This window comes from Vombatus ursinus, unplaced genomic scaffold (genome assembly GCF_900497805.2).
Source record: "Vombatus ursinus unplaced genomic scaffold, bare-nosed wombat genome assembly UNPS02014793.1, whole genome shotgun sequence".
Taxonomy (NCBI): domain Eukaryota; kingdom Metazoa; phylum Chordata; class Mammalia; order Diprotodontia; family Vombatidae; genus Vombatus; species Vombatus ursinus.
In genome coordinates, this window is record NW_020954571.1 from 1374991 (window position 1) to 1392773 (window position 17783).

Below are 17783 nucleotides of genomic sequence, written 5' to 3' on the forward strand. Positions count from 1 at the left end.
TGTTTTGTCATATTAGCCCATCTGATTGGTATGAGGTGGTATTTCAGAGTTGTTTTAATTTGCATTTCTCTAATCAAAAGTGATTTAGAGCACTTCTTCATATGCCTATAGATAGCTTTGATTTCTTCATCTGAAAACTGCCTGTTCATATCCTTTAATCATTTATCAATTGTGGAATGGCTTGTATTCTCATAAATTTGACTCTATTCTCTATATATTTGAGAAATGAGACTTTTATCAGAGCCACCTGCTGTAAAGATTGTTTCCCAACTTTCTGCTTTCCTTTTAATCTTGGTTGCATTGGTTTGTTTGTACAAAAGCTTTTCAATTTAATACGATCAAAATTATTTATTCTACATTTTATAATGCTCTCTATCTCTTGTTTGGTCATGAATTCTTTCCATCCCCATAGATCTGACAGGTAGATTATTCCGTGCTCTTCTAATTTGATTGCTTCATTGTCTATGGTACCTTTTAGCAAGATGTAGTTTCTGTCTTTATGTCTTTTAATTAGGTATATTTTTGCTTTTGCTTTGTCTAAGATCAGGATTGCAACCTCTGCTTTTTTTTTACTTCAGCTGAAAGCATGATAGATCCTGCTCCAGCCCCTTATCTGCTCTGTGTTTGTGTCTCTGCTTCAAGTGTGTTTCTTGTAAACAACATAGTATAGGATTCAGGTTTTTGATCCACTCTGCTATCTGCTTCCATTTTATGGGAGAGTTCATCCCATTCACATTCACAGCTATGATTACTACCTGTGTATTTCCCTCCATCTTATTCTTCCTCCTGTTTGTCCTCTCTCTCCTTTCACCTTCCCACATCACCAGTGTTTTGCTTCTACCACTTCCCCTGATCTGTCCTCCCTTATATCAGTTCTCCTCACCTTTATTTAATCTCCTCCCCTCCTATTTCCATGTCCAATAAGATAGATTTCTATATTCAACTGATTGTGTATGTTATCCCCTCTTTGAGCCAATACTGATGAGAGTAAGGTTCAAGCAATGCCCATCACCCACCCTCCCATCTTCCCTTCCACTGTAATAGGTCATTCTTGCCTCTTCATATGAGATGGACCTTTCTTGCTAATTTTCCAAGTTTCTTGGGCTAAAAGATTGTTTCACCCTGTCTTTTTGCTGGTTCTACTGTTCCAGGATTTGTTTTGGGGCTCTATTTTATGGTTGTTTGGAGAGAGTATGGGAGGGTTGCAGCAGTTTACTGCTTACTCTGCCATCTTGGCTCCCAGAAGTCTCCTCTTTTCCTGATCCCAGCTTTTTCTATGAACCAAAGGCCTATATTTTAAACAACAGTATTATTTTGGTGCTGCTCAATGACTGTGAGTCATAAAATACCACAATCTCTGAAGAATTAAAGTTGGGGAATTTAGAACCAAAAAAATGAAAACAAAAGTGAATGCCCATATATGGGGAATGGCTGAATCAATTGTGGCATATAAATATAATGGAATAGCATTGCACTATAAGAAATGTCAAATATAAGGAATTCAGTATGAATTGATACAAAGCAAAGAAAGAAGAGCCAGAAGAATAGTATATATAATGTATAGAACAACATGAATTAAAACACCAAAATCAGGGAACTCAGATGGAATGTGATGACTAATTTTGTTCCCAGAGAACAGATCATGGTACATACTTCTCTCCTTTCAGTAGACAGATGAGGAACTCTCTCTCTCTCTTTCTCTCTCTCTCTCTCTCTCTCTCTCTCTCTCACACACACACATATATGTATGTGCATATACGCATATATATGAAAAACTGTAGCACAGGAAAAGTGGCCTTGACAGATGTTATTAGAAAAGTGTATTATTGAAAAAGAAGGTGGGCTATAGAAAGAGCGAGGATTGTTTCATGTAGAAAGAATGAGAATTTCAATGGATAGGCTGCATGCTCCTTTTGCTATCCATGTAACCTCAAGAAATCTACAAGAATTGCTGCAGCAGTTTGGGTAGGTAGACTTCTGTGAAGGACTTATGCAATATAACAAGAGTTATATCACATGAGAAGATATGGGTGGGTTACTATATCCACCACTGGAGAGAATATCTACTTTGATGAGGTAGCAGATCCACTGAAGCATCTATTGATATATCTGTTTCCAAAGCTTTATTTTAAAGCAAGAGCTTACCTGTAGTCACTAATAAATGAAAGCACATTTGCATATTTTAAGTATGTTTGAATCTCATAAGTCTTGAATTTTACATCATGAAAGCAGGCTTAGAAAATATTTCATATACATATAACTTTGAAAAAGGTGACTTGAAACAAAACTAACCTTGAGAGTAGACATGCAAAAGTAAGAGTTTTGTAATTGTTTTTTTTTCCACTAAGAATAGTAATCAATGAATAACCTCTTTAGAACTGAACCACGAAAGAGGAATACTTTGCCCACCTTAGGACTTACCTTTAAATGATTCCTAAAGACCAATTCATCCAAAGATTTCTGAGTTTCTTCAGCTTCCAGTTCTGCTTTCTGCTTTAGAATTTCTAACTCCCTCTCCTGTGTGATCTGATGCAACTAGATGAGGAAAAAGATCAAAACAGTCCTGAGACATCTCTCTCAATGAAGCATCATTGAACTCCAAACCCAATAGGCCATGAGAAGGCTGGGATGCAGATGTCACTTGCTCTAACTTCCCAAATTTTGCAGATGTTCAGATATGGAATCAAGGGGGATACTTTTCAGAGGGGAGAGCAGCCTTCCATCTCAAGTTCTCTTTCATGGGCCAAGAAGGAACTTGTATCCCCAGTGACCAAGCACAATGCTCGGCATATAGAAGTCACTTAATAAATGCTTCTTCATTGATTGATTGAAAAAAAACAATTCCCCCTTTGCCCAGAAAAGGATTTTATCTACCAGTTGGGCCCTCAGGATAACTACAGCCCATTGAAATAAAATCATAGCTTCCATCACTATTTTACATTCTATCCCTTCCCTTTTTGAAAAATAACCTTTACATTTTTACAGCCTTTCCCAGCAGTATTTATGTCTAAATAATACAGTTTCCAAAATTTTCTCAATGATATTTTGACCCTGTTAAACTGGAATGTATCCCGAGAAGGGAATAGAATGGGAGACTGGAGACCAGAAGAAGATGAGATTTGGGTAGAATTGGAGAGCTGTTTTCAAGTATTTGAAGAAATACTTAGAGGAGGGAAATTTATCTTGCTATAATCAGGTCTAGAGGGCATAATAGGACCATCAGTAGAAGTAGCAGAGACAGATTTTGGCTCAATGGAAAGGAAAACTTCCTTATAGTCAGAGCTACCCCAAAGTCCCGTTGCTACTGGAAGTAGTGGGTTGCCTATCACTACAGGTCCCCAAGCAGAGGAGATTACTGTTCAGATGTGTCTTAGACCAGGATCATAGATTTAGAGCTGGAAGGGACCTCAGGGGTCTTCTAGTCCAAATCCCTCCTTCTACAGGTAAGGAAACTGAGTCTCAGAAGTTGGCTTGGCAGAACAAGGATTTAAACCTAGCCTTGATTTCTAGCTCAACACTCTTTCTATTATATCATCTGAGATTTTGTGATGTATTAAATAATGCTGCCCAATGTTTCCAAGTTTCTTCCATTTCAAAGGAAGCATGAGGAAAACAGCTTCCTACTTAATTCATAAGGTCAAAATAGTCAAAAAGTATTTTAGTTTCCCCATAACTTGAGGTTTTAATGTTTTGGAATGTTAAAGGCCAATGTCAGAGCTAACAAAGGAGAAGTTTTAGAATGAGACAAGAAACCAGAAACAATTTTAGTTTATAAAAATGACTTTTACATTAAAAAAGAAAATATTTATAACCTCACATTAGCAGACAGTTACCTAAGGGAATATGGAAAAAATTCCTAGGAAACTAAATCATACCTTCATTTTCTGAAGAAAGTCAAGAGATTTCTGTTGCACACTGCTTAGATAGTTGATGCAGGCATCATTGAAATATTTGTTGCCATGTTCATATCCCTCTGAAAAATAATGGAAACCGAAGATGAACAAGTAACACCTATAAAAAAACAACTAATAACCACTGCCCTCATAGAAAAGGGGCTTTTATACATTTTGGTCCAATCAATCAACAATCCTTTTTAATTACTCAGTGACAGACACCATGCTAGATGTTGAGGAGACAAAGACCGTAACTCCAACAAGCCCTTTCCCTTGAGAAGACATATTCTATTCAAGGGAGACAACATATTTATATACAGATACACACAGAACACAGATACAAGATGATTTTGGAAGTGAGAATACTAGCATCTGAAGAGATTAATAAAGACTTCATCATATAGAAAGAGGTATTTGAGCTGAGTCTTGAAAAAAACTATGGATTCTAATAGGTGAATGTGAAGGGGGGAATACATTCCTAGCATTTGGGGCAGCCTGGACAAAGGCTTGGACATAGGAGGTGGAGTGCCATTTATGAAGAACATCAAGAAAGCAATTTGGCTATACTGCAGTGTGGGAAGCAGAGAAATATGTAATGGGTTAGAAAAGTTGTTTGATGACCAGATTATGAAGGACTTCATATAATAGAGGAGTTTATATTTGATTCTAGAGATAATGGGGAGCCCCTGGAGTATATTAAGTAAGGGAATAATATGATCATAACTATGCTTTAGGAAAATCACTCTGGAGGATGAATTGAAGTGACAAGAAATGTAAGGCAGAGAGACCAATTAGAGCTATTACAATAGCTCATCAGAGTTGATGAGGGCTTGAACTTGGGGTGGCATTTATATGGATGAGGAGAAGAATGTGGGAGAGATATAAACAACAGTCCTTTTTGGAGCGGTGATTTATTTTGATCCTCGAAAAACTCTAGTAAGGTGGACAAAACTGAGATTATAGTAATTTTGTAGATGAGAAGACTGAGGCTTAGAGAGATGAAAATAATAGCTGGTTTTTATTTATCTCCTTATAGGAAGGAAGGGGAATCATTCAACTGGATCTACTCAACTGGAACTTAAATGCAAAATTTGCCTGTTACCTGGCAAAATGAGCCTGAGTTGAGAAGGGAAGCCCCTTCCCCAGTCACTCTTAAGGGGAAAAAATCCACCTTAGCTTACTTTCACCGACTCTCAACCCCTTTCTACTGAATGCTGCTTACATAAGAAACCATCACAAATAGTAAAAGCAAGTAAACCCATTTAACCAAGCAAAACAGCAAACAGAAAATGGAGATATTCTACAGATTACAATATACCAGAAGATATATAAAAATGAATGAGCTCTTCAGTTGGGACTGAGATAACATCTCAGCTCAAGCCAAGAGGGAGGGCCCAATTTTACCCAAATTGGTTCATTCTAATAATCTGGGTGGGAACCAGGTTACATTCCGTTAGGTTGCTAGATGGATAATCTGCCTGCAAATAATTGAGAGTTGACTATAAAAGTTGTTACTTTATCAGTGACTCTATGACCACCCCCTTGTCCTTATTATTATTGTCAGCAGGTGTTGAGATCTCAGAATCAACAACAGCCCTGCTGGGGCTGATGGTAGGCAGATCTGAAAAGGCAAGAATGGGTTTTTCCAAATATATGAGTACAAATGAAATATTCACTTGATTTAGCAACCACATAACCACATACAATAGCGTGTCCTCCCACAGTTGCTATGTGAATCACAGTCCCTATGTGAATCCCTCCTGGTGAAAACAATACTGCCATTTTGATAAGAGAGGCATCCAATTGAGATCTTTCCTTCTGAGGGGAGGGAAGGGAATAATGTATTTGCAGCATCATTTTCACCTTGTTTTATTTCTCTTGAAAATAAGGTTAATGGGAGGTCAAATTAATCTTCATTGCTCTATGTTTATACATACATGTATTAAAGTTATATGTATGTACGAGTACACACACACGTGTGCATCTATGTATGCACGTTTGTGCATATGCACTATGGCTCTCCCATCTGCTAGGAAGCAACATGGTATAGTAGACAGTGGAAAGATATATAGAAGCAGAGGACCTGGATTTAAATCCTGCCTCTGACATATATGACCTGTGTGACCTTAAGCAATTCATTCACTCCCCAGAGCTTCAGTTTCTTCATCTGTAAAATAAGGTGATTGGGGCTCTAGATCTGTACTCCTAAGATACCTTCCCTTCACCATCAGCGTTAGAGGCCCATCCAGCAGTTGTATCTTGGGCAAATTGTAGCTTACATATGGCCTCTGCCAGAACACAACAGCATGCATATGGGATAAAAGGTGGCCTGGGAGACACCTCATGAACCATGTGAGTGAGAGGCAGAAGAGCTTATTGCTGCTTAGTGTAAAGAAGGCGTTGTTTCATTTCCTCACCTGGCCAGGCACTAGTCCAACTCTGTTTTATACTTGTTCCCCTGGGGACAGAGCCTCTGGAGGGAAACTGGAGCATCAGAGAATCCTCTGGTCCTAATCCTAGCTGAACTCACAGTTAAACTTCAGACTCTATACTTTCCTGATGGTACCGAAAGACTTGGAGCAGCCTCCCTTTGTATCAAGGGTTTCAGTCAGTTAACACTCCAAGCAGTCATTTTTCACCTTCTCACCTCCCGAAAGGCCTCAGATTCTCAATGAATCAGATGGCCAAATGGACTGAACTGCTGACTTCTCTTTTAAAAAGATAATGTTGTCTACCTCATAACAGAAGATCTGAATTTCCCCATTCCAGGATCTCAGAGCCAGCTGGAAGCTACCTTTCCCAGCTCAAATTTCTTTTAATGCTTTGGCCCTCTCCTTTATACTGCTCACATTTCACCCTATTATTATAATTATTTGCAAATATGTTTTATCCCACTACTATAGTATAAATTTCCTGAGTGCAGGTTTCACATCTTATTTTATTCTTGCATATAGTAACTACTTAATGAAAATCTAAGAAAGTCTGTTGTTCAAATGAAAAAAAGTTATAACAATCTGTTGTTCTTCCTTCATAAAGATAATACCCTGATCCACACTTAGGATTGTGAAGGGGGTCTCAGCTACATCTCCAGCCCAGTGGGGATAGATGCACTAACTCATCCATGTACTTACTGTCTCATCCTATTCCCCCTTTCATAAGCGGCACAGATTTATAAAACTCTAGCTAGCCTATTTATTTGAACTGTCCTAACATGCACATTAGGAGGAAGAGAGGAAGGAGAGGAGTAAATAAAACCAGTGTGATCTGCTTCATTTGTTCATGTATTTTGTGTAGTGTACTCCATAGGCATTGCCTGATAAAGACACCTTTAAAGACATCTTGAATGGATGAAAGGATTTTTGTTTTATTTTTTTTTCCCTTTTCAGGTATTTAGTCAGGAGGGCCTCTCTCAGGTTGCAAAGGGCATATATGGATGGAGTGAGGAAGAAGGAAAGGAATATCATACCTATTTTATTCTCTGGGAAAGGAAGAGGATAGAAACTGGCTAAGAGCCCCTATACACTGGGCTCAAATCCCCACACTGGGGATAAGCTTGCCTATCCTGGGACTCTGGGTCTAATTAGTTATTTCATAACGACATCATTGAAAAGGAAAGAAATAGTTAACTCACAAGGGTTTTTCTACTGATGACTGCAGGATGATCTTACTATTTACTTAAAAAGAAAAGCAAGTAGTACATAATAGACCTGCAGTTTCATGTACAATCCTCTTTTTCTGTTCTATGTTTATACAAATGATCATTCGAATTGGTGTTTGTTACTTTCAGAATAAAAAATAAGAAATATTTTTAAATGATTTTTTAAAGAAAAAAACAAATGGTATGGGGGCTCTCATCCTTTAAATATCTATCTCAGGAAAAATAACAATCAATAGTTAGTTATAATTCTTTGATTTTAGAGTAGCAGTGCTTAATGGATTTTCAAATTGAGAGAGCAGCCCCCTCTGCTGATAGGAATCTACCTATGCTCTTTTCACCACAAAGCTAGCTAGCTGATCACATATTGAAAAGAGTTTCTATACTGGTTTTTGGTTTGTTTTTGGTCAAGTTAAAGCATCACAGTGACTTGGGACACTTTATAAAAACTCTTAGATCTACCTTATAACCTGAAGAGTCATTCACTAAGCAGTACTTAGTCCACAGCCTCATATTCCTGAGTAGGCACCCCAGAGGCAATGTAATAAAATGAAAAAAAAAAAAAGTATCGGACATTAAAAGTCTGAAAATTTTGGTTCACCATCTAGACGTTGTGTGATCTTGGGCAAATCACAGTCTTTGTTCCTCATGTTCCTTAATCACATTCTAATTGACCGATAGATTTGTGATCTGAGTATATTCTCCAAAAATGCAGATCCCCAAATATTCGTGATTCTCACTTCCTGCCCTGCTGCCCTGCTTCTTTGCTATGTACTAAAGAAGTTGAAGGGAGTCACACAGGACTGAGGACCATTTTGTAGTTTGGTTGTTTTTTTTATTTCATGAGTTGCCATGACCCAAGAATTTATCATTACCAAATGGTGGGTTGACCAACTTAATGATAAATCTCTCTGAACTTAGCTAGGTGGTCCTCAGGAAGCAGTCTTATTTCCTGGACCACACAATGAAATGAGGATAATAGTACTTGGATAGGTTGTCTCCCAAACTTGTTTTATCGTGTAAGATATGAATGTAAAGTACTTTGAAAACTCTGAGGTGCAGTCTACATGAATTCAGTACTGATAAACAGTGCTTGATCAATTGAAAAAGATGGGCTAGTCACAAAACCATTGATGGAATGTGGATATATTGCCTGAATATGCAGGATGTCAAGAGAACTCAAGAAAGATCCCCAATAGACTGGGCAAACTACCCCCCATGAAGGATATGGACAGGTTGAGCAACATAGATAGGTTGCCATCTATATTACTGGAGGAAATACCTAAATAACTGAGATCATAGGTATGTTGTAGTACAGTTATCCCTTCCACATCGTGGGGCAAAATCATACCAGAGAAGAAGTCTGAATTTTTCTTTTATGGGATATTTACAATAACTTACTATAAAATTTGGGTTGATATTACACAATACATATGTATTTTAGGCATTTCTAAGTTTCTAAACTTTTTCTGTGTCATCTGCTGCCCTTCACATGTCATCTTTGGCTTCCACAAAACTCCCCCAAAATTCCCATTTAATTTCTTATGCCGATGATGGGGAGAGTTGAGATGTGGAAAGGATAACTCTATTAGATCTCGATGAAGAAAAAAGCAAATGCCAGAGTTTACCCACAGATATAATTATTTCTTGCATTTCAATACATTTAAATATATTCAATGAATGGGTGATGTCTTAGCCAGAAAGTTGGGCCAGAAGGTCAGCTATTCAACTGGCTCCTTTTTCCTCCTCATCCTCTCCTCCTCAGGTCTCCATGTGAGAGTTTTCACCCTACAGTAACTGACTAAAGTTGGCCATGGCACAGTGTGTGGCAAAGTTAACTGAGCTAAAGAAGGACTCTAACCCTCAAGCTAACTGGTTCCAATAAGGAATGTCAAGGTAATTATGTTAGCTTATGTATAAAATGTTGTCTTCAGGGCCAGGACACCAACAGCAAGTGACCGTATATTATAGAGACTTCCCACAACACAAAATACAGACTGACCAGTGTGAACACCATTCCTTAAAAAGAACACAATCCAGGGGCAACTAGGTGGTGTAGTGGATAGAGCACCGGCCCTGAAGTCAGGAGGACCTGAGTTCAAATCCGGCCTCAGACCAAACACTTGACGCTTGCTAGCTGTGTGACCCTGGGCAAGTCACTTAACCCCAACTGCTAAAAAAAAAAAAAAAAAAGGCACAATCTGTCTGGGCCCCCTGTACCCTAGTACTCTTCTCCAGTGGTGCTAGCCACTCACACACCTGGCCCAGCTGACAGTACAAACTCATTTTCTTCTCAGAGAAGTAACTGAAGAAACCTTGGGTAAGAGCAAGAACTTCCTCCCGCCCAAGTATCTATCAAGGGACAGGTTGTCTGAGCTTGTTCTTCTGTCTCCCTAAAGCTCCTAAAACAATGTGCCATCTGCTATGATTTGGTCAAAGCAAAGGAAGGTCTCCCAGGAGCAAAACTGCCTTCACTCATTCTGTTCTTGTTTAACCCTTCCAAGCAACCAACTTGCTCACTTCTTATCTTTTGATACACTAAGACTTCCATTTTTCAAACCACTTTTAGGTTCAATGACTCGTTTTATTTTCACAGATAGGTAGCTAGGCATTAAAGGCACCACTAACACTATGAAGAAGTTACTGTAGATCTGTTTTAAAAACTTTTCCTTCGTTGTACTTAAATATATCATAGTCTCCATGAGGCCCAGAAAGATTAAGTAATTTACGCAAGGTATTAATAATAAATAATAATTTTAAAAATTCACATTTTACAGGGTGTCTTCTATGTTGCTTTGTACTTTACAAAGCGTTATTATATATACATTGTCTCGCTTGAGCCTCAAAACAACCCTGTGAAATAGGCAGGGAATTTTCTCAAGTCCATTTTTTACAACTGAGGAAACTGAGGTAAATGATTAAATGACTTTCCCAAGGTCACAGAACTAGTAAGTATCTAAAAAGAGATTTGAACTCAGGTGTGCTGACTCCATTTCCCTGGCTCTTCCCACCCTACTGAGTTACCTTCTTTCCTTCTTTATGTGTTCATTTCGAAAGTAAGAATTGCTGTGTATGCCAGATAGCCCTTAAGATTTCCCAAACCTAACTGATGGAAATTTTCATCTGGCTCTCTGTTGCCTTTGGAATCCTGTCACCCATACCCTCTGATTCCACCAGTATGTAAAAGTTCTGGTGCAAAAACTCCTTCCACCAGTGCAGATCTTCAATTGCTCTGTAACTTGTGTGAACACTCACTCTCCACAGATGAAGGCAGCTAACATTTGTATCACTCATATTCTTGGGGACACTAGGAGTATAAGTGACTTGCACGTGGTCATACAGCTAGTATGTGTCATGTATTCCCCTACCTTCACTTCCATGATGGCTCAATCTATTTTACCACTCTGCCTCTTACAGCGGGCAACTCTTTTAGCAGCGATTGATCATTTACAGGAGGAGAAAGAAGGGATGTATTTATTATGAACAGCAGCTGATGTCTACTAACCAATTTTCTGATCTCTAACAGTGTAAATATCAGTTCCCTATAGATTCAGTAGGTTCCTCCTAGATCACACAATGTCACTATTTAACTGTTAGAAGCTACCAATAAGCTTGCTGACCAGGAGGACAGGGTTCCACAGTTTGCAATGATAGTGCAGGGAATACTCTACAGCAGTGGGCTCCAAATTATTTTTGAGTTTGTACCTCTATTAGTGAAGAAAAAAAAAACAACTTTGAGCTGTATCCTCAACATGTCTATAATTTATTTATTGAATTATTTTGAGTGTTACTACACTAATCATGTACATTATAAAACACTCAGAAAATACATATTTAAAAGGATGAGATATATAAAGATGAAATAGTATTTTGTTCTATGGTCAATAAGGAGCCACTGGAGTTTATTTGTGGTTTGATGTGTACTTGAGGAGAATCAGTTAGGCAAATGTGTGAAGGGTGGGTAAAAGAGAGGGGCTTGAGGCAGGAAAAACAATTAGGAAGTTATTGCACTAGTTGAGGCAAATGTAATGGGTGCCTGGTTTACATTGGTAGCTATGTGAGGAGAGAAAAGGGGATAAATACTGTGGAGGTTAAAAAAAGAATTGGCAACTGGTTGGATATGTGGGGTGAGTGAGAATGAGGAATTAAGAACTACACTTAGGTTGTAAACTTGAGTGATCAGAAGGAGGATGGAGACCTCAACAAATATAAGGGAGTTTGGAAGAAGAGTGGATTTGGCAGGGAAGGATAATGTAATGAGATCTGAGGTGCAAATCACAACCCATTCATGCCTACTCATTCGGGGAGACTCACTCATTCTGTTCTACCTTGAGCAGAGTGGCCACCAGGTACTCTGTGGCAGAGAGGGAGGAGAATGGAATTTTCCCAACTTCACCTGCTACACCTGCTGTTTGGGTGCTTGGAGGTATGGTTAGGTTATAATTACCCTGAGGGGCCAATGCCTGACTCAGAAGTGGGAGTTTGCTCAGTGGAGGGAAGGGGCCAAGGTGGGGGATACTAGTGGATAAGTGGAGGTGTGGCTGTGTTGGAGGCAAGCCCTCAAAACTGACTATCATTGGGTGAGATACCATCCATCTTCCTATCCTCTGGTTGGCTGGTCCTATATCCTTTGTGGTCAGGCCACAATTCCCTGTCAAGCCATGATTCCCACTTTGTAGACCACTGCTCCATAACTGTGTTGAAATATGTCCAGGGCTAGTTATTTCAATGAATAGAGCACAATGACTCATGAGGGCAGCAAGCTTTATCCTTGTATGGCTAGTTTATTTCATAGAAAAAATCCCTAGCTGTGGCCTCCTCAGAGATGGTTCACCAGCAGAAAGCATGAATTTGCACTGAACCATCCATGAGTAAAAGAAAGTTGTCCAGGGTAAGGTACGTGGCAAAGTTAATTGAGCTGATGAGGAAATCTGCTTTAAGCCTTAAGCTATTAAATGGTTCAAATGCAGAATGTCAAGGTAAATGTATCTATGTTTATTTACTTTAGTGTAATGCTTTTTGCAAGTCCACTATAGAAAAAGAAATTAACCAAATCATCTTCCCCCTAGACATTTACTGGCTTTGAAATTATTAATAACAGCATTGTTTACTATTCAGTTAACACTGGCAACTAATCACTATGTAAGCCTTTTCCTAGATCTAGCCTCAGTTGGATCAACAGTGTCTTATATTTAGATAGCACTTTTCCTCTAAAGAAATGAAAATAATGCAGGTTGATTATCTGACTCATTCTTAGAACCTCAGCATCAAACATCAGTTTCTCTCAAACATCAATTCATTCATTCATTTTCATTATAGCAAGTTTACAAAGGGATGATTATGGCTATTTTAGAGATGCAGCAATTGAGATTAAAAAAAATGGTTAAATGGCTTATCCCAGGTCATATGGTGGGTCCATAACAGATCTTTCAATCCAAGAAATTATACTAAATACTCTCTTACCCATATGTTTTCTTGAGGGGCTTAAAAACTCAGTTCTTCTTGTGGGAAGGTCTTGTATCTTGATCCCATTATAGGACTCCAGGCTTCCAAGAGAAAATTCATTCAACTCTTCTTCCATCTGAACTCCAGAAGGATCAATGAAGCTGTCCTGCTTTTCAGATTCTTTCTGTGGACTGTGAGACACACAAACATATACACCTACAGAACTTTTCTTAGGTTGTGAAGTTTTTGAGACCCTTAAAGGTAGGAAATGAAATGGTCACTACAGAATCCAGCAGAGAGTACAGAGAATATGGACTTGTATACAAAGTAGGCTAGCGATGGGGGCGGGGAGAGGAGAGAATTTTTTTAAAAGATTGTGAGAACCTGAGTAAGCCCTGATAGCAAGACCTAAAAGAGAGAGTATTCCGGCTAGGCGATAAGCGATAAAAGTCAATACTTGGTGAAATTGGTTTGTGTAGTATTAGTGATGGCTCAGGAAGAAATAGAGAAGGCTAGAGGGAAATGTCAATACATTTATGTGGAAAGTAATCACTGGAACTATGCTTTTAAAATATGTTTTTGATTATAAACCAAGGCAGCTGGCTTTGTCCAATTGACTGGGCTTTTACTTTTAACTATGAGACAGGATAGCAGAGAAAGGCAGGGTGCTCTGTCATTGAAGGGAATCACATCTTTTGCATGAAACAGAAGCGTACCTGGGAATACTGAACGGCTTGCCACCAGAGGAAATCTATAGTTGATAATGGCTCCAAGACAACATTTCTAAAAAACGGTACTTTTTTGTGGTTACAATGTGTCTCTGTGTTAAGTGATCAGTAAACTTAATGAAACATGACCCATTTTCCATAAGCAATACTGACAGATGTGTCAGTGAAGACATTACAAACTTCCTACTGTTATTTCAATTTTATTTTCTGCCTTCAAAATACTCTCATGCTAAAAATATCAACATCAGCATCAGCATCATCCTTTGAACATAAACTTTCCCAGTGAGATTTTTGTTCTCCAAACATGCTCTCATTTACCTTTAGGAACAGGAACTGGACCTTTGATTACATTAGCATAGGAAATTGCCTCCACCAATGTAGACTTGGTACTTTCTTTGCAACTTAAGAATTTTAAGAGAGTGGCCCAGAGCACTGAGAGGTTTAGTTTCAGCCAATGTGTGCCAGATGGGGGATTTGAATCTAGGTCTTACTGACTCAGAGGCTGGCTGTCTATTCACTCACTACACCATATTGCCTTTAGAGAATGTTAGCCTTTTCGGACTGTTCTTATTAATAAAACAAATGCATGTTTTTATATTAATCCTGTGAAAGAGGCACTGACTGCCAGATGGAAAGGAATAGTTTGTGGCTAATGAAAACAATGCACAATACAATGGTATATAAAACATTAGTGTATAAATACAAACATAAACACACAAAAAAAGAAGTCAGGGAGAAAAGGGAACTCAATTAATTCAACCAATATTTATTATTATATGAGAAATAAAGAGGGAAATTAAGAATTTAGTTCTCTCATAAGCTCTGCAATACTTAAGCATAAGGCCAAAGCATGGCCTGTGTTCTAGATGTCTAAATACAATTGATTTCACTAGGCATTCATTAGATACTTCCTGTGTATCCACCCTTGTACTAGGTGAGTATACCTTCCTGAGTATCCACTGTATGCTATGGGAGAGGTAAAGGAAGTAGATGATGGTCTCTGATTTTGAGGGGCTCATAGTTTGTTTGGAAATACAAGACTGGAGAAGATAAGTGCTTCTCCATGGACAAATTAGGAATAGCTTACAAAAACAATAGGAACAAAGATTGAAAGCTGTAAAGAACCTTCAAGGTCATCAAGTCCAACCTCCTCACTTTAGAGATGAGATGACCGGGGCACAAAGACTCGCCCAGGTTCAGAGAGCTAGAAAGTGTCTGAGGTTGGATTTGAATCAAGGTCTTCCTGATTCCAAGTCCACTTTTCTTTCCACTGTGCCATCAGGTTGATGGCATCAGGGTGATCCTGAAAAAGAAAGGCTGATGGATAGAAGCAAATTGGAATAGAGGTCATAAAAAATGTGATGCACATGGATGAGAAGAGAACAACAGAGAAAGGATATTCCTGGCAAGGAGGTAGCCTGAGCAAATAAATGTTCTCTTATGATAGGATAGGAATGTCAAGATATTTGGAGATACCCAGTTTCCCAGAGCTAAGGCCCAGCAAAAGCAGGCTGTGTCCTAAGCTTGGCATAATGACAATCCTTTGTGCTCTGGATGATCTCACCCTCTAGCAGTGTATTGCTTTGACCAACACCAGGCATTCACTGAGGAAATTTATGATTTTCATATTAATTAATAACTGTTTAGATTTGTTGGAGCTCCCCCTATTTCCCAGAGACCTGAGAACCAGAAGCAGGTGACGTGCTACAACCTAAAGCCCTCCATCACATCTCTTGACATGCTCACAATCCCTGTGCTTATGTAACTGCCAAGTGAACCAAACCAGATACTGCACTCCTATTCTTGCCACACTAACTCTGGTTCTGTATCCTGCTTGAATGATCACAAGGCTCAACAACCCTTATGCAACTTAGAGACTGTTCCTGAACTGAAGAACTGAAGAACACCTGTACCAAGAAATGCCAACCATGGAAACTGCTACTCAAGACGTAAGAATGATTGTGTTGTGATCCAGCCCCCTTGTGTTTTTTATGTATATAAGCTCTGCCTTTGCCTCAGCATGTTCAGTCCTCCCTCTCAGGAATGGGGGGCTTTGCTTGCAAGTTTCCTCACTCTGAAATAAATTAAACTGCTACTTGATTCCTGACACACCTGCCTTTGGCCTGCTTTGTTTCGCTGCAGCCATTCACAGCTGAGAGGCCAGTTCTAGCCCAATTAACAGGAACTTTTAGTTATTTTTCTAAAAAAAAATAAGAATAAGCCGTTTTTTCTCTTTCTTTCACCTACACACTTCTATGACCTATAATAAAAAAATTAAGATTAACTTTTTTCAATGATGAAAATAGACTCTTTTCTCTCTCTCCTACCTACCTTCACCATTGCGGGAAAAAAAGAAAAAGAAAATCCTTCTAACATATAAATGATCAAATAGAATTAATTTCTGCATTGGCCAAGTCCAAAGAATGTAATGTCGTTTTCTGCTTATGGTAGAAATTTGTGAGTAGGCTAGCTATAGTGAGGCAGGGTTAAAATCTATACTCTAGGGGCAGCTAGGTAGTGCAGTGGATAGAGCATTGGCCCTGAAGTCAGGAGGACCTGAGTTCAAATCTGGCCTCAGACCAAACACTTGACACTTACTAGCTGTGTGACCCTGGGTAAGTCACTTAACCCCAATTGCCTCACTAAAAAAAATATAGAGATATATAGAGATATCTATATATATAGATATATAGATATATATATACTCTCAAAATCAAGTTCTCTTTTACAAAGTTAATAGTCCCCAAACACAGGGATTGGTCCTGTGACACTGGCCTTATAAGCAAATGCCCCAGACACTAAGCTAACAGTTCAGCTAACATTCCATTTTTCAAACCTGAGATTGGATCCATTAATACCAGAGAAATACCCTAAGAGGCCAACCGATAAATAGAACAGTTATTCTGGTTGCTGACACTCCAGTACAAGAAGGAAAAAGAGTTAATTCTACTTATAACCTCACCCTTGTTTCAGCTCCGTCATATCAGGGCCACTTCAGTGAAGAACCCTGGAGTCAAAGCTAAGAGAGTAGCTTGTTGCTATTTCATGACTTGGACTGGAGCTTTGCCTAAATAAAAAGTAAACTTGGCACTGTACTTGGATTTAAAAAAAAAAAAAGATTAGGAGGAAAGTGAGAAAATAGGTACTTCTTAAGCTAGTAGCAAGTCCCAAAGAGACAGACCCAAAGCCACCGTGGTAGATACAAGCAACAGCTGTTTATACTGTGGGGGTTTTTTTAAGCACAGAAAAATTAAGTGTGGAAATGTGCAGGTTTTTTTCTTTTTAGCAGCAATCAGCTTAGCTAAATCTCATTTCATATTTCTTATTAATAAGCTTTTCTGTTATTCCTGGCACAGAGTGACCCAGAAACATCTAGATTGATTAAAAATAGCTTCCAGTAACTAGGGCTTCACATGCTGCCTGCAGACAGTAGGGGCTAGAAGAGGCCACTATCCTACCTGAACTACAAGTGTAAAAGAAGAGAACCAGAATCATCTCATCTCTTCCAGGCGTCTCAGGGAGGTTGCAGTGAATCTTGAGGTCTAAACGATCCCCCAAATGTCCCACCTACATTGGAGATTCCCGAATACTAGCTACACACAAGGTACTCTGGCTGGTGTCAGGTCAAACCACTAGCAGAGTCAGTAAGCCTAACCCCAAACTCCCAGGTATCTGGGTCAGAGGGTTGGAAAGAGAAGTGATTTGGGAAGTGAAACAACCTCCTCTCCCCTCTTAGTCCTACCCTGTGGCCTAGACAAGGCTAGGAAGAGGCTGACTAATCCTCATTACTCAACTGCCAAGATTCCTTGTAAACCTCAGATCCCAAAAAGAGTAAAAATGTGTTTTTCTTCCCCTTTTCTACTTCAATATCAGTATATATCTAGACCCCTGCAATAGGACCACTGTTATAAGAGAACATAGAATCCTATAATGTTAAGAGATGGAATAAGCCCTAGAACATAGAATGTTAAAACACAGAACATAGAAGTTGAAAGGGCCCATTGGAGTCATTGAGTCCAGCCTCCTCATTTTATAGTAAAAGAAATGGAGAACCACAGAGGT

The 17783-nt window shown here is 38.9% G+C and overlaps 1 protein-coding gene across 5 annotated transcripts in view; it reads right to left on the reverse strand.

Moving 5' to 3' along the window:
* Positions 1-17783, reverse strand: part of CCDC187 (coiled-coil domain containing 187) — a 105452-nt gene that overhangs the window by 48585 nt on the left and 39084 nt on the right. For all 5 annotated transcript variants that reach the window (XM_027869796.1, XM_027869794.1, XM_027869795.1 and 2 more), the window contains 3 exons: positions 13012-13184; positions 3876-3973; positions 2422-2535 (listed from right to left, as the gene is read on the reverse strand). In XM_027869796.1, coding sequence (XP_027725597.1) covers positions 2422-2535; positions 3876-3973; positions 13012-13184 — 385 coding nt within the window. The remainder of the gene's footprint in view (positions 1-2421; positions 2536-3875; positions 3974-13011; positions 13185-17783) is intronic.